This window comes from Rhynchophorus ferrugineus, unplaced genomic scaffold (genome assembly GCF_030347505.1).
Source record: "Rhynchophorus ferrugineus isolate W39M unplaced genomic scaffold, kcgeb_rfMv2 rfM6, whole genome shotgun sequence".
Lineage (NCBI taxonomy): Eukaryota > Metazoa > Arthropoda > Insecta > Coleoptera > Curculionidae > Rhynchophorus > Rhynchophorus ferrugineus.
The window spans coordinates 35,493,254-35,515,818 of record NW_027472585.1 but is presented as its reverse complement, the minus strand read 5'-3'; the positions used below and the strand labels follow the sequence as shown (position 1 = coordinate 35,515,818).

The window sequence follows — 22,565 nt, the reverse complement described above, 5'->3', positions numbered from 1 at the left end:
TTTCTCTTAAACATTCTATACACATGATTATACAAACTATTTTTTATTGTATAGTCTGGGCAATTACATATCGATGCACACAAATCTTACACACTTTACAATACTGTTTAGTTTGACAACCTAGTTATAACACCATTTATTATCCCAACAAATTTTATCCAGGCATACTGATAAAATACTAAATTTAGAGCTCATTTTAAAGGTTCTTCTACAATATGTAATAGTCTATATTGCAAACTTAACATTAGAAAGTAATATCACAGGTTTTAAAAAATAATCTTTGAGCTTGCTGATCTATTGGATATGTAAAAAATGCTTAATATTGTGATTACATTCTTATTCTTTTTATTTATTCCATACCGGTCCATGTAATATTTGGGTGTTTTTTAAAGTTTTTCTCCCATGATTGAATTCATGAAATTCTCAACAAAGTCATCACTTTCTCACCTATAACAAAATATACAATTGCACCAAATATGTGCAGATATATATAATATAATGCACACACATTTATATATAATATAATATTAAAGATAAATGGTTTTCTGACTTAAGTTTTTACGATTACAACCAATACGGTCCAAAATATTAAAAAAGAAAACATTTTATCTTGACAGTCATTATATAAATATAAGCATACTATCTATAAGTATCTGGCAAATGTGTCAGTTCACCTTCCTAACAACCAAAACTTTCTCATATTAATGGAGTCTTTCTCCATTATCCCGCATTAAACATTGCCACCCAATCTAAATAAAAATTAAGGACTTATACGATTCTAATAATGTTTCTTGTTGTAGATATGAATTGGATGTGTCCAATTTCAGCGACGAATTTACCGATATGCCTGCAACCGATTCTCCGGCAGTCGTCCCATCAAACTCTAAAGTCCCACCGAACTATGACAAATTGTTTAAAGGATACTCGTACGTTTCACCATCCATTGTGTTCTCCAAAAACGTTATTTCCGAGAAGATAGCGAACGCGGAACTTCATAACGACTACACGTTACTGAGATCTCAGCTGGGCGACTCGCCCTTCTTCCAACAGTATGAAATGGACTTCAACGAAGACAACTTAGGGGACGGTACCTTTTCGGTGTGCAGAAAATGTGTTAACAAGGCAACCGGCAGGGAATATGCAGTTAAAATCGTCAGCAGATCTCGAGACTGTACTCAGGAGATTAATTTACTCAGGGCTTGTCAAGGACATCCCAATATTGTCACTCTACACGACTGTCTGCATGACAACCACTATACTTACTTAATCATGGAGTATTTAAAGGGTGGCGAACTGTTTGATAGAATCAGACAGAAACATAGATTCTTAGAAAGCGAGGCTTCTATTATTCTACGGAAGCTCGCCTCTGCGGTGAGTTTCATGCATGACCGAGGCGTCGTTCATCGAGATCTGAAGCCAGAAAATCTAGTGTTCACGTCAGATAGTGATGACGCCGAGATCAAGATCATAGATTTTGGTTTCGCTCGGCTAAAGAGGGAGAAGGAATCGTTACACACGCCCTGCTTCACTTTACATTACGCCGCTCCGGAAGTGTTAAGGGGAGATCCGGAAGGCTACGACGAAAACTGTGATCTGTGGAGTCTAGGCGTGATATTGTACACGATGTTGTGCGGAAAAGCACCGTTCCACGCCAGGTCGAGGGAGGAGAGTGTTACGTCAATTATGGAACGAATTAAGTGCGGCGATTTTAATTTCGACTCGCCCGCTTGGGAGGACGTATCAGACGAGGCCAAGAAGGTCGTCGAAGGACTCTTAACCGTCACTCCTAGTCAGAGGCTTCAAATGGCCGATCTTCGAAACAACGATTGGTTACAGGGTCATCAAAGGCTGCCTCAAACTGCCCTGATGACTCCCGACGTCCTCTCGTCCGGGAGCAGCGCCGAGCGATCGATCAAAACGACGTTCAGCGCCTTCCACAAGGCCGAACGTGAAGGTTTCCGATTACAAGATGTCCTCAGTGCAAAACTAGCTCAGAGGCGACGTAAAAAGAAGAGCTCCTCCAATCATAATAGCACGAGTTCCAGTTCCTTTGTTAGTGATGCCTCCACGAAGAGCAACAAACCGTCGTTGGAAATGAAAAAGACTGATGAACCATGCCCGCCTTCCGCCGCCAAAGAATCGACGAGCGTCCAAGAACGACAGCGAGAATCCCGCGTATCGGATCTCGTTAAATACGAGAGTGATGTGACTCGTGAGTCTACCGGTTCCAGTGGTATCGTCATGTCGGACAAGAATTCGGTCGAGTCGATGTGTAAAGTGGAGAAGAAGAAGCGCGAACGAAAGGTGTACGTACAGACTAGGCAAAGTGAGAGGATCCTGAGAAAAAGACTGGAAATAGATAACGACCCCTTGTCGTTACTATCGTTACCTTACAAGACGAGGAAACGGAAACATGAAGAGGTGATCGTCAGCGAATACATCACACCTACAAAAATGATCAAAAAGACTGTGTCCATAAAAACAAAGAGGAAAGTTGGTAGATAAAAATACTAAATATAATATATTCTCCTATTTATTTATTGTCTCAGTTTAAAAAGAGTTATGAGCGCAGTGGCAGTAGTTTTGTTGACAATTCAGTGGAGATGAGGAGAAAGATTTCATTTGATTACTTTAGTATTGATATTGGGTCTTCCACTGGGCAAAACATTTTGTATCAAATTTATCATATTTTTTATTGGATATTTACAAAACTACTGTCACCTTCAGTTATGGATAGATTTTTTTATCCAATATACAGTATAATCAAAAATACAAATAAAAAATGTGATAATCTAATGATAAAATGTTTGATGTTAGAGTCACACATTTTACTGAGTTATTCTATTTGTTTTAAATAAGAATCTATTCAAGTGCACTTTATAATTATATAATTCAAATATATTATATACCCTACCAAAAATACAATATTGTATATAAGAACTACCTATATGAAGTGTATATTAGTGAATAATTTGTATATATCATATTTGTTTTGCCTTTATTAAGCAATTTAACAATGTTAAATGATGCGATTGCAACTTACAATACTACAATACAAAAATGGTGGAGCCCTATTTTCACTGTCTTTATTTAATCAGTATTAACAAATTCAAATCACGCAAATGGTGTGATACTGTGTGAATTTAATTTAACTTTATATTATTTTTTATAACCATTTTATTTTACTATTTCTCAAAAGTAAGAAATGTTGGCTTTCAGAGCCCCCTTCATATAATTCATACTCAATTCTATTGAAGCAGATACAATACCCATCATAGCCTCAAACTCAGCATTGTTCAAATAGATGCTGTAATCTAGCATTCATCCAATACTGGCTGGATCCCTCACTACTAAATGATGAGTAATATATGGTGTGAAATGATGTAAACTGATCGCACTTTGGGACCCGCTGATATTGTGTTTCTTCAGTACTCTGCTAATGTAGTATTGTTAGCTGAAGAAAGCTGAAGAACTGCTCATTTGTCATATTTTTTCATGTTTGATATCTGATTGTTCATAGGCTCCACTATTATTGAAACGGGTTGAAAGCCACTCGCAATGATGATAATTTAATCAATGTGACTTTTTTAAGTTTTGTATGTATAGGATGGAAATCAAAAGTATTCGTCATGAGGAAAATAACACCATGAACTCCTTAAACTCGTCTTTCATAGTTAATTTCTTTGTATAATATGGAACTATTTTAGGTAATTTTTTTAAAGTAAATATTTCTCCTCAGTACTTTTAGTCCCTATATATATATTTTTTTTTTTGATTATGCACTCAGGAAAGATTGATTAAAATGTAATTATTATATTATCACTTAATTTGTAGCGTATAATTTTATATTACCAAGAAAGTACGTTAAGTTTGTAATGTCATGTCAGTTTATTCAATCGACTTTGAATAAATTGATTGTTTATTTGGAAATAACGAAATAGTTACATAAAATAATGAATAGACCAAAAAAAATGGACTGCAGTGCCTTGTTATTTTTGTTATGGATCTGTCGGCGGCCTGGTTCTAGTAAAGTGTAGTAAATATTCGGCCCTGTGTTAATAAAAATAAATTTAATTTTCCCTCGTAATTTGTCTTTTATTTACGAGACGCTAGTCCCAAGATACAAAATCAAATATTATCGACATTCATCCTAATACTCCTTGAGGCATGTATATTTCGTATATAGAATAATATTTCAATATGCTTTATTACTTTATCATTTCATTATTTTTATATAAAATTTATAAGTTTATTAACAAAGAATATTGTATAAATCATTATAAAATCAGTATATGACAATGATTCCAAATAAAAAGTACTTAGAGCTCCTAAAACATCAATAATAACTGATTAAAAATGGACTAGAGATAGACTACAGTTATGATAAAAGGACGCTAACAACATCAGACATAATAGGTAATTAAAGTAGATTGATCATAGAAAAAAATCGGGAAATAGATTGACTCAAATATTTGATGATGAATAAACATCTTGAAAAAACAAGTAACCAAAACAGAAAGAGAGAAATTATTAGTAGTACTAAGTAGAACACTTAAAATATAAATCGAATACAACTCAAATATTGAAAAGAGAAGAGTAACATACCTAGTAACAACGTTTTTGGTTTGACAAATGTTGGTATTTTGAGAAGACTTCTCAATTTAACCAATGATTCCACAAAAATTAGAATTTCTGTCTAAATAATAATGATATGAAGAAATATCATGATAATATGGTGAATGTAAAGTTACATTCAATGCTTGAAATCATTTCATGAGTTTTTAGCCCAAAAGTAATAAAACATAAGGCTATATTCCCCAAGCTTACCTAATAAAATAAATCTCAACATTTCATTATTACCGAGTAGTTGGGTGGAAACTGCTTAATATAAAAATATGTTTTCTCATATCTGATATATGATTAAATCAGATTAAATATTGCTTAATACTGTTCTATTGTTTAGATATCATAAATACTTAATCTCATTAATTTTTATTATTAGAATTATTTCAAAAGAAATTGTAAAATATTATAATAGATATGCAGAGCCATCTATTACATATGCTCTCTACTGAAAGTTTTTTTCAAGTGTATCAAGGTATATTGAATAGATGGCGCCAACTTTTTATTGAATTTCAGGATTAATATGATTATATCTATTTTTAATAAATATGTTTTATATTATTTATCGATATAACAGTTATACGTTATAACTGCATGTAGAAAAATCTACTTAGTTCTGCTATTTCCTAAATATATTTATTTTTAAATCTTTGGCACGTGACAATTATAGTGGTCATGTGCTCATTTGTTTTTGACAGTGTCAAAATCATATGACGTTTGGGCGAGGTATCAGAAGTTGAATAGGTGTTTTTACCCGTTGCCTGTTCCAGTTCGAAGAATCCGGACCTAGCGAATCCTAAAAATGAAGGGGTGCATTTTTAACATCGACAATGGTTACCTGGAAGGCTTGTGTCGTGGATTTAAGTGTGGAATTTTAAAACATACCGATTATTTGAATTTGGTACAGTGTGAGACTCTTGAAGGTAAGTTCTGTTTTGGGTAATTCAGACACTGTTCTTGTTTCCAGATTATTGATTTTGTTCATATTAACGAAACGTTTTTAATTTTTTTTTTAGATCTTAAATTACATCTACAGAGTACTGATTATGGTACATTTTTAGCCAACGAACCATCTCCTTTGGCTGTATCAACTATTGACAATAAACTTCGCGAGAAACTTGTTATTGAGTTTCAGCATATGAGAAATCAAGCTGTTGAACCTCTATCAACATTTTTAGATTTTATAACATACAGTTATATGATTGATAACATTATTCTTCTAATTACGGGTACTTTGCATCAAAGACCTATAGGAGAATTGATTCCAAAGTGTCACCCATTGGGAAGCTTTGAACAAATGGAGGCTATACATGTTGCTTCTACCCCAGCTGAATTATACAATGCTGTGTTGGTAGATACACCCTTGGCCCCATTTTTTGTGGATTGCATTTCTGAACAAGATTTAGATGAAATGAACATTGAGATTATCAGAAACACTTTATATAAAGCTTATTTGGAAGCTTTCTATTCATTCTGCAAGGAGATTGGAGGAACTACAGCTGAAACAATGTGTGAGATTCTTGCTTTTGAAGCTGACAGGCGTGCTATCATAATTACAATAAATTCTTTTGGAACTGAACTTTCAAAAGATGATAGAGCCAAGTTATACCCACGTTGTGGCAAGCTACATCCTGATGGATTAGCTGCTTTGGCAAGGGCAGAAGATTATGATCAGGTGAAGGGAGTTGCTGAATATTATGCTGAGTATCAAAAGCTTTTTGAGGGATCTGGCAATAATCCAGGAGACAAGACCTTGGAGGATAAATTCTTTGAGCATGAAGTCCGTCTTAATGTCAATGCCTTTTTGCAGCAATTCCATTTTGGTGTCTTCTATTCCTACTTGAAGTTGAAGGAGCAGGAGTGCCGCAACATTGTCTGGATTGCTGAATGTGTAGCCCAGAAACACAGGACAAAGATTGACAACTACATAAACATTTTCTAAAAGCCACACAGCTATTTAATAATTCCCTTATGTCATTCCAGGTGTAGATATTGTTCCCCTCCTATGTTTTCTAAAATAAATTTGCCTGCCAGAAAACTAAAATATATGTAAGATAACCCTCTGTTAAGAGATATTTATGTAGAACAATCACGTTGACGTGAATATAATGTATTATATGTTAGTTTTTAGTAAACGCATCTGATATTTTGTTATGTTATTCAAATAAAGTATATTAATCTCGATAGCCGACGCCACCTTTAATGTATCATATCAGAAATCTGTTTTAATTCTTGTTGAATATATCATTGTAAATTATTAGTGATTTTTCTTTCCACATCCGCTCAAAATATTAGGAGTTTTTAACAGTATTTGTCTAAATGAGGGTAGATCTATTTAAAATATTGATTTTAACGCAGTTATTATGAAACAGGAATCTGTAATGTTTTAAAATGTTGCCAGTTGAAGAAAACTTCTTTTGTTTTCCTAATAATGGTGTTTTGTGCATTGATGGAAAAACTTTTAGGTAGGAATATATCCATGTTTTATTCACATTTTAGGTGTTGCTTGTAAGAGGGCGTCATATGTATTGATTCAACAATAATTTTGTATATGTATATACCGTAAATATAATAGGATTTCTACAGATTATTACTGCATATATTTTATTAGTTGTTTATATTTTAATTTATATCATATCTATATTTTTATTTATTACGTAAATTCAATTAACCTGTATGAATAAAATAATTGCTTTGTGATTAAAAATAATGATATTCAGCATGTTTATAAAATAATTACGTTTTTTCCTTCTGGTGATCAATATTTAGCCAAATACGCATTGTGTTGGACTTTTAATGACGCTTTATTACAGCGATCGTTGTAAAATTAGTATCCGAAATTGTTTTTTGCTACATTTCGTAATTTTCCCCTCGATATATTATTCTCTAATTTAGCGCCTCAATAATTAACATCGGCAAATTTTTGTTCGCAAAGCCAATAAAATCGGGCTTTCCATGAATTTGTAAATAAACTGATTTAAAATCGAGGCAAAAAGTGACATTTCGATCTGCGTAAAAAGCGAACTGTGAAAATAGAATGGCGAAGGTATTAAACGGTTTTGGGATTTTCAATCGGTGCCAATTTAATGGTACTGCGGTGACGTTGACAAAATACAAATGCTTCCTTTAATTCTTTTTTTTTGTACTAGATGTATGCCTTGATTAACCTACAATTAAAAAAATCTGTATTAAATGTAGACTGCCTAAGGGCAGTCTTTAAGTCACTTTAAGAAGTGGGAAATATACAACTATTCAAGAATATACTCTGAAAGTTTCAAAGTAAAATTCCAAACCATTTAATGGTTACAAGAGTTTTAATGAGCGTTCCCCGGTCTAATGTGTGGAGCTCGTGACGTAGTGGTATTGAAAGGATTCCTTCTTTCTTTCAACAATACTTATTTTGGATATAAATGTATAGAAGTATTATTGACTCAGCAAGGTATTTATATTTTGAAATCAGTTCTAACTTAACTTTCATAGCGTGTGTTTCATTTATAGAAAAAATGTCTTTCCTAAAAACGAGCATGGTGGTTCAAGCCGTTGAACAAGATCTTTTAAAAGATAATGATCTTCACGGAAAACGGTATACAAAACCGGCAGTTAAATAACTGTAGTGAAAATGAAGAAGTAGAAGAAGAAAAGGTGAATGAAGAAGAAAAGAGAGAAGAGAAAAAAAAGGAAATAAGAAGAAAGTGAAAATAAAATTAATCAAGAGATGAATTATTCGATAGTTCGATGTTTAGGCCGTCATACTCAAATTGCAAATGAAAGCTTCATTTTAACAGTTTGGCAATTGGCTCCAAAACATTTGCATTCTGGTTTCAAAATTGTCGGCATATTTGGCGTGCACGTTTATTTAATGAAGGAACTTCCAGTATTTTAACTTTTTTGAACGAGCTTAATATTACCGTTGGTAGAGGAAGCTTCAATTATGACCAAGAAGTTGATAATCGACGTAAATCTCTCAGCAAGAAGCTTGAAAAGAATAGCGGCAAGCCGAAAATGAGAGATATGAAGCTGATGAAGGACTGCAATATGCTGATGGGATAGCTGATTAATTAGTAAGTTGTTTAAATTAATGAATTATTGTCGTAACCTCTACCGCTACTTCTAACATTCAAACGTCTTTTTCTACATTTTTCATTTTCACTTTTACTATTTTTTTATTGCATATAAATATAAAGAAAATGGTAAAAATAGTTTTTTTTTAATGTTACTTCACATAGAAGACATCAGAGCTTGATGTAACATTTTCCGCTCATCTTGGAGAGCATTTTTTAGTTGTTCGACATTGTTATATTGTTTAACTTTGAGTACATAGCACGTGCTAGCTTACCCTAATTATTTATTCCAGAATTATTCCAGAAATGAATATTATTTCTGGATTTCCTATTTCCATAGCAGCCCAACGCACAACATTTCCTTCGAACTACTGCCAGCGACTTAAAATAATCAAATCTTTTCTTAAATTATGATGGCAATACCTATATCCATCATGACACTACACATGTTTCCATGAGATATGTTCTTCGGCAAATTGTTCTTTCTTATGTTTTTCACTTATGCCTAGTATCACGTAAGAGAACGTTGAATATTTATTACATTTATTTTTGTTAAATATGTTCTATGTGGATAGAAGAGCCCATTCCTAGCATTTAGAAAAAAGATTCATCAAAAAAGAACAAAAACAGCTTCATTTCTCTAGTTTATTTTTTTTAAACCAACTACAACCAGTAGCTAACCATGTTCCAAGCAGAATTAACTACATTTTCTATTCTAAATAATTATAGTTATCAAATTGATCTCCAACACAATATCAATGTGATTAAAAAAAAATAAGAAGGTGACAACAAACTAGGGATCTTACAGACAGGCTTGAGAGTAGAATTTAAAAACAAGACATCCACAAACTAAAAGAAGTATCAACAAGCTTCCATCAGCTGAGCTATCAGCATATAGAGTCCAATATTCACTTTGAAGACTAATAAGATTAAGATAGCTATAACATATATCCCTGCTATCTTTGCTGAACATCTGACCAAAGTATATACTTCCAGCACAGGACAGACAATTAACTACCATACTAGTTACCCCAAAATAAATAATCAAAGAGATATGAATAAATTTGAATTACCCAGAAAATTTATGTTAAAGTAAATATTTCTTCTTTAGTTAAAAGAATGAATCTATGTTAAGTAAAATCTCAACAAATAATTCTTACCAACAGAAATTTAACTCAGTGTTTGTGAAACATGTACTTGTGTACTGGAAAGTTGTTATGATACCAAAGTAACATATGGTAAGAAGCTATTAAATCATACAAAAACTGCTATTTCCTATTGGTAATTATGTTGAAACTTTTTGAGAAAATATTAGAATGAGTAACAATAAAATAGAATAACCTAACCTGACCTAACGGACCCTTCAAGGCAATATGTAAAGATGTTTTATATATCCAACAGACTCTTTGAAATTAAACAGCATAATGAATATTCTGATTTAAAGCAAGAGTGCTCCAGTGTGCTGTCCTGGAACTTACAATATATTTGTTCTATATACCAGTGATATAACTAAACTGAAAATAATTAATAGTATTAATTAATGGTGAGACTATTAACAGTAGACCAGACCCAAGAAGCATATATAAAGTAACTTCAAGCAACTAGCTATAAAATAATGTCGAATGAGACTAAATAAGCTCAAATCTGTTCCTATCAACTTTACCAATAAAAAACTGAACAACCCATCAGTCTTGAACTTCATCGACATTAGTTTACCATATGAATATAGCACCAAATATTTAGGTATGACATTGGATGTGAAATTGAAATGGAAGGAGCATGTTAAATATAAACACGTCTATACTAATACCTATTGTAAAATGTAGATACATCGCCAAACCTTAGAAATCCCCCCAGTCGCAGGAGAAAACAAAAGGTTTGTCAGGAAACACGTAGCCAGGCTGCATATCCATGAACCCTCAAAAACTCTGCAGCACGACCCATTTTTGCCATCATTTTTAGAAATATCTTAGGGGGGAAATGTGTGTAGGACGGCATATTTCTGGTTATTTTTATGAATTTTTTTAGCCAATTAAGAATAAATTTATTTTATTTTTATTTTGAGAACCTATTGTACATGAACAAGGGTTTATAAACAAATCTTCAAAAGCAATGAATATATCGATAAGTGATTCATCCAGGTAAATGATTTGTTCTGAATGATTCTGGAGGTCACAATTTTCGTCTGAAACAAATTTGAAAAAAATCAGTTTTTTTTTAAATGAAGTTCTAAGTTCTGAAGTCTTCTACTAATTGTTTCTTAAATACTTACAATATTTAATATGTTACAGTATTTTGGAACTGATAAATGAACAACTTTAGTATTATTATAGTTTCTCCATAAATTTATATAATATATAAAGATCATTTTAACTAATGAGAATATAATGATTGGGCAACAAATGGTTGTTATTATACGAGTGAAACTAGAGTCATTGGGGATGTTCACGATATATGAATGTATATAGTGTTGCCGATCGAAATTGCGCACACAACGGGATAGAAAGACGATAGAAACTGTTTTGTATAGTCGACAATTTCTCAACATCGCCGGTGTATTGTTGGACGGCAATTTGGATGACGAAATCACCGGATCCATCGTGAGATGGGACACAAAAGATGGCAATTTTAGGGTTTACGTCCTGCCACGAACGATATATTATAATTCATTCTGCCAACCTGCTTATATTATTAAATATTTAGGATGCCCTTTTTTTACCATGGCCCGGAGATAGGCTAAAATATGACGCCATTTGCTTATACGTTTTTTTCCCTTTTTGTGCTCTTGTGGATTTTGCTATCGGTATACTAAAAGCTTGACTTATTGTTCCTTTTTTTGAATATTATATAAATAACTGGTAAAAATATTATTGTTACCAACAAAAGGTGACACTTTAGTACTAAACATGTCACCAATTTGAAACTATTAGTATTAGTGATCGCCCAGTGGTTGAAAATGAAATTAAGTTAATCTTTTTTTTCTCATAATAGAGGATATCTGTAATATATATAGTATGTTATAGTTCGAAATGTTTGAACCTTCTGACTCATAACACATATAACCTATTCATTGTTTATTTGCATATGCGTCATCAAGATGTTTAGTTTATTGCTTACCGCAATTTGTAAATTCGTCTTAGATTCAGACGATGTTATTCTATTCATATTATTCTAGTTAAAAAGAGACACAATGCTGTGAGCGAGTGAGCCTGTCAAAGTCGTCCAGTTGTCCGACGTATACAAAATTCTTGAAAGCATTATCCATCTTATCACTATGAGATTTTATTTTATTTATTTATTTAATCACAAGCCCGTCATTTAGGGCGTACAACTTAAGATATAGTTTAAATGAACAATTTTAACATAAGATATAATAAAATTATAATTAACAATTCTAAACCAATAACAGAAAAAAGAAAATAAACAGTTCCAAAGATCATAGCCGGTCAATTAGGCGAGACATAGTCAGAAAATTAATAATAGTGTTCATGTACTTAGGCTGCAACAGAAGACCAAGGGATCTCGGCATTCCAAGGCTCAAACGCAGATGCTCAAGTGGGCGGCAGTCCAAGAGGATGTGGCGGATGCTCTGAGGGGACTGGCAGAAGGCGCAATTAGGAGGATCCTGATCCAACAACAAGTGCTCATAAGTGAGTCTACTGTGTCCAATGCGAAGGCGACAGAGAAGACTCTGCTTAGCTCTGCTAGTGATGGAATCACAGGGGGACTGGGGAAAAAGTTGCTTAACCTCCCATGGCTTGTTCTTTTTGAGTAGCAGATCCTATCTCAATTGGTCGGGATGGTTATATAACTACATTAGTCTGGATTGCCCGTTCCTTCTACAAAAGAGTTTATTATTTGTTAAACGGTTGATCATATTACCCGCTAGAAAGTCTGCCCTCTCGTTCCCCTGAATTCCGTTGATGGAGATGGGAAGTCTGCTAGAAGGGCAGATCAGAGAAGATAGCAGGTTTGGTATCCCCGAACCTTTTTGGATTGCTTTCTGGATTTGGGAATGCCAACCGAACCGCCGGTCGAAGTGAAGACCTAGGTACGTGACGTTATCCAGCCATGGAATTATTGCGGTGTCGATCTTAAGTTGCGAGACGCGCAGTGCGTAACGCTTCTTGTGGAAAATGATGGCCTGGGTTTTCAGGGGGTTGATTGGCAACCTCCAGAATTTGAACCACTTGACCGCATGGTTGAGCTGCATCTCTAAACATTTTGGAATGGTATCCTCGAACCTGGAGGCCGTGAAGAAAGCAGTGTCGTCAGCGTAAAAGGCGACGTCAATATGCTCTTTTCTCGGCATATCTGAAATAAAGAGATTAAATAAGGCTGGGGCCAGCGCGGAACCCTGAGGTACGCCAGCATCGATTTGTTTACGACTGGAAAGTGATGCTCTGATCTTGACCTGGAAAGATCTGTCCGAGAGATAGGACTTGATGAGAGCGGTTCGGTCTTCTGGGAGGCCTAACCGCACGCACTTTGCGAACAATCCGTCGTGCCAGACCTTGTCGAAGGCTTTGGTTAGGTCCAGAAGAACTGCTCCAAGGTTTTTACGTTGGTCAAGAGCATGATGGATGTGTGCAGCCAGACGAGAAGCTTGATGGACGGATGAGTGGTGAGTGCGAAAGCCGAATTGTTCATCTGGAATGATGTTGTTTTCCTTTGTGAAAGAGTTTAGAGCGTAGAGTATTGCCCTGTCGGCAAGCTTCGAAATGGCGCTGAGAAGGCTGATAGGCCTGTAATCAGATGGAGATGATTTTGCTCCTTTCTTGGGTATAACCGCTATATGTGCGTGTTTCCAAGACGCCGGGAAGTGTTGCAGTCTCATGATGGAGTTAATGATGTTTGCCAGTTCTGCGAGCTGCTTATGCGGGAGCTTTTTTAACTGGGTAATCGATATTCTATCGAAACCTGGAGATTAATATATTTACTTTAGGTGGTGGTATAGGAAAAATCGATAGTTAACATGCTGTTATCACAACATTAGAAGCTTTATGTTTTTATGTGTCTCTCGGAAAGTTAAATAATTGATTTTTCGTTGTGCTGATACGCCAACAGGTAAAAAAACAAATAATATTTATTATTCATAGAGTTTTTTTTTGTTTTCCGTTTTTCAATACGATATAAAATGGACCATTGTACTCTAAACGAACTATACACAAAGTAGGAAATAACAGGTGTAAAATACATTACACTTTATTATTTTTTGTATGGTTTTACAAAGAAATGCATTATAACGTCGATATGTTATTATGATTCTATTTATAAAAAGTTTTTGTTAATATGTTTTTAGTTATATTTAGTTGTGTAGCAACTAAACAGATATAAATATGAGGATTTTTCAATAATTCCGTACTCTATAAAAAATCCTAAAGATGGCGACTGTAGTATCGAAGATGTGGCGACCGCCACGACCCTTTAGGCCACCACCAATTCACCATCAATAACTACAAAGGTTGGCAACGCCGATGGATGGGTACCATGCAGTTCTGGAGTTTAAAAGGCCATCACGACGACGTCTCGCTCTTTTTTCTTATCACCGTCCCCCTGTAACAGTACCACTTCCACAGCGCTACCGTACTTCCTTCACCTTAACCTAATATCCTGTCAATCCTCCCATCGACCACATGTATCAATCGTGAGTTAGAATAAACAACTTTGATTCAACCAGTGTTTTTAGTTCCTGTGCAAATACCTTCCAAAAATAGTAGTGAGTGTTCTGATAGATAACCGCAGCGGCAGCCACACGTTTCGACCGACCGACCGACCCGACGAACATTCCTACAATTGGTGACCCCGACGTGATCAAAGTGCCTAACAGGTAAATCAACTCAACATAAGCCACTCGACAGGTGCTTGACACGTGCATGGAAGGATAGCACGAGGAACGGAACTCACCAACACCACGTGGTCGACGACATCCCACGAGACTAGTCTGATGGACGAAAACCACAGAAGCCCATCATGTATACCAGCAACACATGAGCACCCTCGCAACACGAAACGGGACACGTAACACATTTACAGGTACCCTCAAACAAAGCTAAACGCCTCAAGACGAACGACGTCCTGCTACAGCTCCGATGGCAGCTGATCCCGTAAAACTCCTCGCTCAGGTTGGGATCCCCATCTCATCAGCAGTCCCCGGGCGTTTGTTTGCGTGATTGCGGGTGCATTCCGGAACTTGCACCACGTATAGGTACGTTCCACGGCTGTTCCACTAGGAGGGGAGTTATGTGGCGACCGCCACGACCCTTTAGGCCACCACCAATTCACCATCAATAACTACAAAGGTTGGCAACGCCGATGGATGGGTACCATGCAGTTCTGGAGTTTAAAAGGCCATCACGACGACGTCTCGCTCTTTTTTCTTATCACCGTCCCCCTGTAACAGTACCACTTCCACAGCGCTACCGTACTTCCTTCACCTTAACCTAATATCCTGTCAATCCTCCCATCGACCACATGTATCAATCGTGAGTTAGAATAAACAACTTTGATTCAACCAGTGTTTTTAGTTCCCGTGCAAATTCCTTCCAAAAATAGTAGTGAGTGTTCTGATAGATAACCGCAGCGGCAGCCACACGTTTCGACCGACCGACCGACCCGACGAACATTCCTACAAAGAGAGTTTGTTTTTAATGAGTAATGCGAGTCCCTAGTAAGCTATTCGAGTCTAAGTTAGCTCTTACAAGGCTTTATATTATTTTTTTACATATTTTAAAATCTCCTTTTTACCAACGAGGGTCTATCTGGAGAGACCATCTCAGAAGATATCCGCTCTTATCCAGCCTGGTTACTGGCGTGGCTGGGATGGTTATTCCTTGTCGGATTTTCCACTGTTGACTTTAAAGATATTTACAGTTACAACCACAAACATAAAGTACATATATTCCCCAGCAGAATTTGAACCAGCGACTATCGCAACGGTAGAAGTACCGTCCTGTTTCTTTAACCACTGTGCCACCAAGCCGGCTATAAATTATTTATTTCAAGTTTATTACACACAACCAGGTGAAACCGCTTCAAGTTTTCCAAATTAAACTCCTCAGGAGAATCTTAAACGCTCCGTGGTTTGTCATAAATAATGAAATTCACAGGGAAACTGACACTCCAGAAATCTAACCCTTCATATCTCAACTCCACAAACAACAACTCGGCTCAAGTTCTTCTGAAAACGCGCTTGTTCGCGAGCTTGTGGACATGCTGGGAGCTTAGACATCATTCTTAGACCCATTCGACATCATCCAGTCATGGGTTAACTCAAGTTCGCGAATATATAGTTAGTTTCACCGTTTTTTCGCCGGGTCCTCGTGCCCAATAACGGCTGCCCGGTTGGTGGGTGCCATATAGCCAAATTTAATGCAGTAGCACTAGCGATCCACAAGTGTTAACTGTGAGTCGGTTTCGGTTTAGTGTATTGGTAAGCCCAGAGGCAGTGCCACATAACCCTGTCCAACTTGTCACTTCAGAGGAAGTCTCCACGACCAGGTATGCGTCATGCATTCCACCTCCTGGTTTTAGGCCAGAACAAAAATATATATATATTTATTATTTTATGAAGTAATACACTTTACTATTTTTGGCGGAAATGCTGAAAGTCAAAACAATGCGTTCACTGATTTCTTAAATCAGCATTTGAATATATTTTTATTCAAGTCTTATCAAATAGGGCCGTCATTGTGCATGTGAGCAAACGTCATCAGGACAGTCTTGGCAGAAGCATGGCCACAGGAGCCCTAATTTATTGGGTACTAGCGACCCGCCCCGGCTTCGCACGGGTGTAATGCTGATACTAAATTAAATACACTACAGAAAAAATATGAACGTTGTATATAAAAACATAGCGGCCCGCTCCGACTTTGCACGGGCATAAAATATATATGCCTATGTCACTCAATGAAAACATGATTAAAATCGATCCAGTGTTTTTGGTTCATTCATTACTGCCCTTGGCCTGCACGCATTAAATTTGGAGTAAAACAATTCCTCTTCCCCTATACTTACTATGAAGATTTCCTGCTATCTTTGGAATATCTAAATTCATACGATTTTTATTACATTACACATTTTTAAACGCAAATTTTAAATTTGTAATATCTCCGAAAATATTTGTTTAATTTACATGCTGTAAGGAACCATATTGATCTATATTAATTGCACACTGTATTTAAGGTACTTAATTCGATAAGGATTAATGCCGTATAGCTTAAAATAGCTTCGTAAATAAGCCATTTTCGCACGTAAAAAGTAAACAATAAAAATGGTTAATGTGGGTTATCCCTAAAAGATAAACATATACCATCGGGGACTTTTTTGTAGACCTTTTTATGGTGTACAATACTGTAGTACATTAATTTGATCTAACTCGTAGGGTTAGGCAGCGTTTTTGCTAATTGCTAAATAAGCCTAAAAAAATAGGTTAATTTACGACATCACGTTAGAAACCTCTAAAATTAGCAATGTTGCCTTAGTATATTATGCATGTATTATACATACAAACCTTCCTCTTGAATCACTCTATCTATTGAAAAAAACCGCATCAAAATCCGTTGCGTAGTTTTAAAGATTTAAGCGCACATAGGGATATAGGGACAGAAAAGGCGACTTTGTTTTATACTATGTAGTGATTTAATGACTGTATGATCTGGCTTCTCAAATAAATAATTGTTGAATCCAGTAGTTTTATTATAAAAATCAATAGCCCATCCTAAGTTTTCATAAGCATATATAGCTTGCTATCTATTTAATTATTTTAAAATAACTTAATATATACTGACATTAATAATAAATAATGAAATTTTGTTAAATATTAATTTGATTTTATTATAAAGATGAATAACTAGACACCTTTTGGCCATACTTATGGCTCTTCAGTGAACGTCTTGAACTATTCAGTATGCACTTCCATTGCAGTTTTTTATCATTTATAACAACAATAATTCGCGAATGCTAAGTGGGAAATGCCTTTTGGTAATAGAAAAGGTTTTAGTATTTTAGTGAGATAACATAATTATATTTTGAGAGCTTCTTTAGCTTTTTTGGGAGCTCTGCAGCACTTTTTTGTCTAAGTTGGACCGGGTTACGTTGGATTGCCTCTGGGCTTAGCAGTTCACTAAACCGAAACCGCCTCACAGTTGGTCCCTGTGAGTCGCTACCGGTACTGCATTAAATTTGGGGATATGGATGGCACCCGCCAACCGGGCAGCCGTTATTGGGAACGAAGATTCGCGAAATTGAGTTAACACACGACTGGATGCTGTCGAGCGGGGACAAAGGTTATGATTGCAACGACGGATGAGGTCGTTTCAGCCTGGAAAAGGGGAGGTTAGCGGTGACGCGGTGCTGAGCTGCCAGCATGTCTACCAGCTCGCGAAAAAGCGTGTTTTCAAAAGAATTTGAGCTGAGTTGTTCTTCTTCTGACAAACCATGGAGCATTTAAGATTCTCCTGAGGAGCTTATTTAGGAAAACTTGAAGCCGTTTCATCTGGTTGGGTGTAACAACTTGAAGTAAATAATAGGTTGTAATTGTAAATATCTTTAAAGTCCGTAGCGGAATACAGACCGAATTAACATCTTGTAAAATAAGTATTTGATGGAGATGGGAACTTTCTTAGAAGGGTAGATCAGAGAAGATAGCAGGTTTACTATTCCCGAACCTTTCTGTATCGCTTTCTCGATTTGGGAATGCCAACTGAACCGTCAGTCGAAGTGAAGACCTAGGTACGTGACGTTATCCAACCACGGAAATGTTGCGGTGTCGATCTTAAGTTGCGAGACATGCAGTGCGTAACGCTTCTTATGGGAAATGATGGCCTGGGTTTTCAATGGGTTGATTTACAACCTCAAGAACTTGAAGCACTTGACCGCATGATCGAGCTGCTTCTGTAAACGTTCTTGAACTGTAACCTCGAACCTGGCGGCCGTGAAGAAAGCAGTGTCATCAGCGTAAAACGCGACATCAATGAGCCATTTTCTTGGCAGATTTGAAATAAAGAGCTTACTCTTCAGCACTGACTAATTGCTAGCAGTGGATTAATGGTTGGTCCAGTACAGTTTTAATAATTAAAAAATTCATTGTCAGCTAATCAAAATGTATATTAATATAACAGGTCAATTGAAAAGTCTGCGACTTGACCCATAGATGGCGCTACTAGAATTAAATTCATATGTTTTTTAGTTAGCCCTAATCCTCAAAAGATGCGTGTATAAATTTGACAGCTGTCGGATCATTAGTTTGTGAATAAAAGCATTTTGAGTGAAGCAACTTTTGTTATTGTGAAAAAATGGATAAAAACTAATTTCGCTTGTTGATAAAATATTGCTTTTTAAAGGGAAAAACACAATTGAACCAAAACTTGTCTGAGTTTCCGGATACTGCCTCAGGAAAATCAACCATCAAGGATTGGTATGTTAAATTTAGATGTGCTGAAATGAGCACCGAAGACGGTGACCGCAGTGGACGCACAAAAGGGGTTATTGGCGACGAAAACATTTTAAAAAATCCACAAAATGATTTTGAATGGCCGTAAATTGACATTGAATGAAATAATAGACACTCTAAAGATATCAACTGAAAGTGTACATCATATCATTCACGAATATTTGGGTATGAGAAAGCTCTGTGCAAAGTGGGTGCCGCGCGAGCCCACTTTTGACCAAAAACAACGACGAGTTGATAATTCGGAGCAGTGTTTGAAGATGATCAAGCGTAATAAACTCGAGTTGCGTCTATAGGTGATAATGGATGAAATATGGCTCCATCATTTTACTCCGAAGTCCAATCGACAGTCATCCGAGTGGACTGCACACGACGAACCCGCTCCAAAGCGTGGGAAAACGCAACAGTCGGCTGGCAAGGTTATGGCGTCTGTATTTTGGGATGCGCATGGAATAATTTTCATTGACTACCTCGAAAAAGGAAGAACCATCAACAGCGACTATTACATAGCGTTATTTGAGCATTTGAAGGAGGAAATCTCCTAATAGGGCCGCATTTGAAGAAAAAGAAAGTGGTGCTTCACTAAGACTATCAATCGTGTCACACACGATGGCAAAAATTCATGAATTGGGCTTCGAATTGCTTGCTCATCCACTGTATTCTCCAGATTTGGCCCCCAGCGACTATTTCCTGTTCTCAGATCTCAAAAGAAGGCTCGCTGGGAAGAAATGTTCGTCGAATGAGGAGGTGATCGCCGAAACTGAGGCCTATTTTGAAGCAAAGGACAAATCGTACTACAAAAATGGTATCGAAAAGTTGTTGAGTGTTGCTATAATCAGTGTATCACCCTTGAAAAACTAATTTTGCCAAAAAAATGTGTTTACTATGTTAGACTTTTCAATTGACCTGTTACTTTTGAGCATCAACTAGTTCTTATCTAACAAAACGATCTCGTTCGGAGTGCGTGGCTCAAAGGACCCAAATCAAGGACATTTCCTGGTTAATCCAATTTCGTCCCGCACACACGTCCGTATAATATGCCGCTTAATACCAGCGATCCGAGTCGCTCATATCGCGACTAACAAGGACGTAGAGGGACAGAAAAAATACACCGAACACACACACTCTCTCATCCGGGGCTCTCCCGTTCCGGAGCGGCCGTGAGAGAGCGCGGAGGTCGTTTCGGGATCCCGAAAATCAACGAGATATGAAATTTTTGCTCTTTCGGGCGGAATAAATTTTAATTTTGTGTGCGGCAAGAATATGGCGAAATTGAAATTTGGAAAAATCTTTTATTAAATGGTAAAAGGTACCGATGTAGCCTAAATCAATTTCAGCCAGTGCGATTTTTTCCTTTGGCGAAGTAGGAGAAAGAACGTCACGTGGGCGGAAGAGTGGGGGGAGGGAAGAGGACGCTGTGGGGCAGACGGAGGAGCTGTAGATTCTAATATGGCGTTTCTTTTTGATCTTTCCATTATTAATTTGTGTTTTTTTTTTGGGAAATATGTTGGAAGTTAAGGCTTCAAGCAAGTTCTTATATATATTGTTCATTTTTTCATAGAATATATGTTATATACGTTACGTGTACGTGTTATATATACCTGAATGGCGAACTAGTGAGATGAGTTGGTCTGTTTTTGCCCTCAGTGTCCAGTCGCCTCTTCTTTCAGTTAAATAAAATACTGTTTTCACGTAAATTCATAGTTATTATTTAGCGACTTCAAAAAAGGAGGGTGCGTCCGAGGTGGTCCCATTGGATGCAAGGCAGGGTCCGATGGTGAAGAGGGGGGGGGGGGGTTGTACAATGTTTTTAAATATTTTTTATCTAAAATAATCAGATATTTGTGTATAATGTTATTGCTGAACTGATGAAACGTGACGACAAAGATTTGGAGGTAGTTCAGTGTAAAAACCATTCAGTTTGCTTTTTAAGCAGTAATCATGTCATATGAAAAGCCAACTGTTTTTCTTGGTGTAATGGTTAGAACGTTAAGCTCACATATGGAGGTCGAGGGTTCGATTTACAACAGGGCAGTGACTTTTTTTTTCTAGGTTAATTGGAACATTTATCAAATCACCTGCTACACGACTAGATAGCGGACTCCAGGACCTGAAACGTTCCTTATTTCCAATCACTGTTTCTTCATTCCTATTTTTCCTCATACGTGCTGGGCTGTGCTTTTACTTGGGCTATCCATTCCAAAAATAAAGGTTTATTAACAAAAAAAAAAATTGAAACGACATCAAAAAATAAATCAAGGACTCACTAAAAAGTTCCATGGCCTCAAACTAATGCTCTGTATTTGGTGAGAGTAACTACGAGCTCCTAAAACCTAACAAAACCATCAATGGGGATCGCTATCGACGACAATTGATGCGTATGGGTCGAGTATTGTTAGAAAAATGTCCGAAATACGAGCAAATAAACAACAATGTTATTCTTCAGTATGACAACGCTCGATCACATGGTGCAAACCTGGTAAAAACATCTCGGTAATATTAAAATCAAATAGCGGTACCTTACCTGCTGTATTCTCCAGACCTTGCTCTTTCTGATCACTACTTGTTTCGACATATGAAAATTTGTCGATTTGTGTATAACCTCAAAAGTTACATCGTTCTTACGAGATAGAATTCGTAAATTGCCTAAAAGATGGGAAAATATAACGACTATCGATGGGCAATACTTTAATTGAAAAACTTGAAATTGAAAAAATCCTTCAAAATTAATGGGCCGGATACAATAGTTAATTATAGCAAAATATCTTGAAAATACTTGATATTATATCCATATTTTTATTGAACCATATTGAAATTCAGCCAAACCGACAGCGGATCTTATTTCTTATTCGATCTCTTGTATGCATATCGTACTCGGGCAAACAAACGTTCTTTGTTTGTATAATATTGATGTAACTACTTGTCAAACATGATTGATGTGAACGAAACAATGGGGAATCCTTCTCGGATCACTTTATTATGAATTTAGTCGGCCTCTCCGAGCCTATTAGGACACATTTTAAGCTCGTTAAAGAGCAACCCTCTCCCCAAAGAAAACATGGTGCCGAAACATTGACGTAATCTTTAATTAAAATTAATAATGAAGCAGCCCATGTTAGGACTGTTAGTATTCGCGCTAATGGGTGTGTTTTGTCTTAAACGTTTCTAATTGTTTCTTTTTGTATTTGGCTTGTATGGCACGCTTGTTAATAATCTTGATGGATGTATTATTATATTGGATGTACAACATTGTGATATTATATTTTTTGTGAGCCCTTCAAGAAACAGGTAGTTCTTTCATTTCTAAGAACTATATGCGAATAGAAGGTTTGTTTTTACTGTTTTCGTGTGTCGAATGGCAGTCAGGGATTCAATTTATTATATGTTATTTTATTATATTTTTTTGATATCGAATTAAATAATTTTTATGT

At 36.2% G+C, this 22,565-nt stretch overlaps 2 protein-coding genes across 5 annotated transcripts in view; both read left to right on the top strand.

Annotated features, from left to right (window-relative positions):
- The window catches only part of LOC143199020 (ribosomal protein S6 kinase alpha-5), a 126,963-nt gene extending 122,876 nt beyond the window's left edge, over positions 1-4,087 (top strand). For 2 of the 4 annotated variants that reach the window (XR_013006323.1, XR_013006322.1), the window contains exons 8-9: positions 801-3,277; positions 3,319-4,087. Coding sequence is in view for 2 of the 4 variants with exons in the window: in XM_076408736.1 (XP_076264851.1) it covers positions 801-2,505 (1,705 nt within the window). In the remaining 2 variants the exon portion in view is untranslated. Of the gene's footprint in view, positions 1-800 lie in introns of all 4 variants that reach the window. The other 2 variants (XM_076408736.1, XM_076408735.1) reach the window with 1 other exon arrangement.
- Positions 4,088-5,159: 1,072 nt separating this feature from the next.
- On the top strand, positions 5,160-6,880 carry VhaAC39-1 (V-type proton ATPase subunit VhaAC39-1). Its single transcript, XM_076408743.1, has 2 exons — positions 5,160-5,546; positions 5,640-6,880. The coding sequence occupies exons 1-2, from the start codon at positions 5,426-5,428 to the stop codon at positions 6,563-6,565; spliced, it is 1,047 nt and encodes a 348-aa protein (XP_076264858.1). The 5' UTR covers positions 5,160-5,425; the 3' UTR covers positions 6,566-6,880.
- Positions 6,881-22,565: the final 15,685 nt, after the last annotated feature.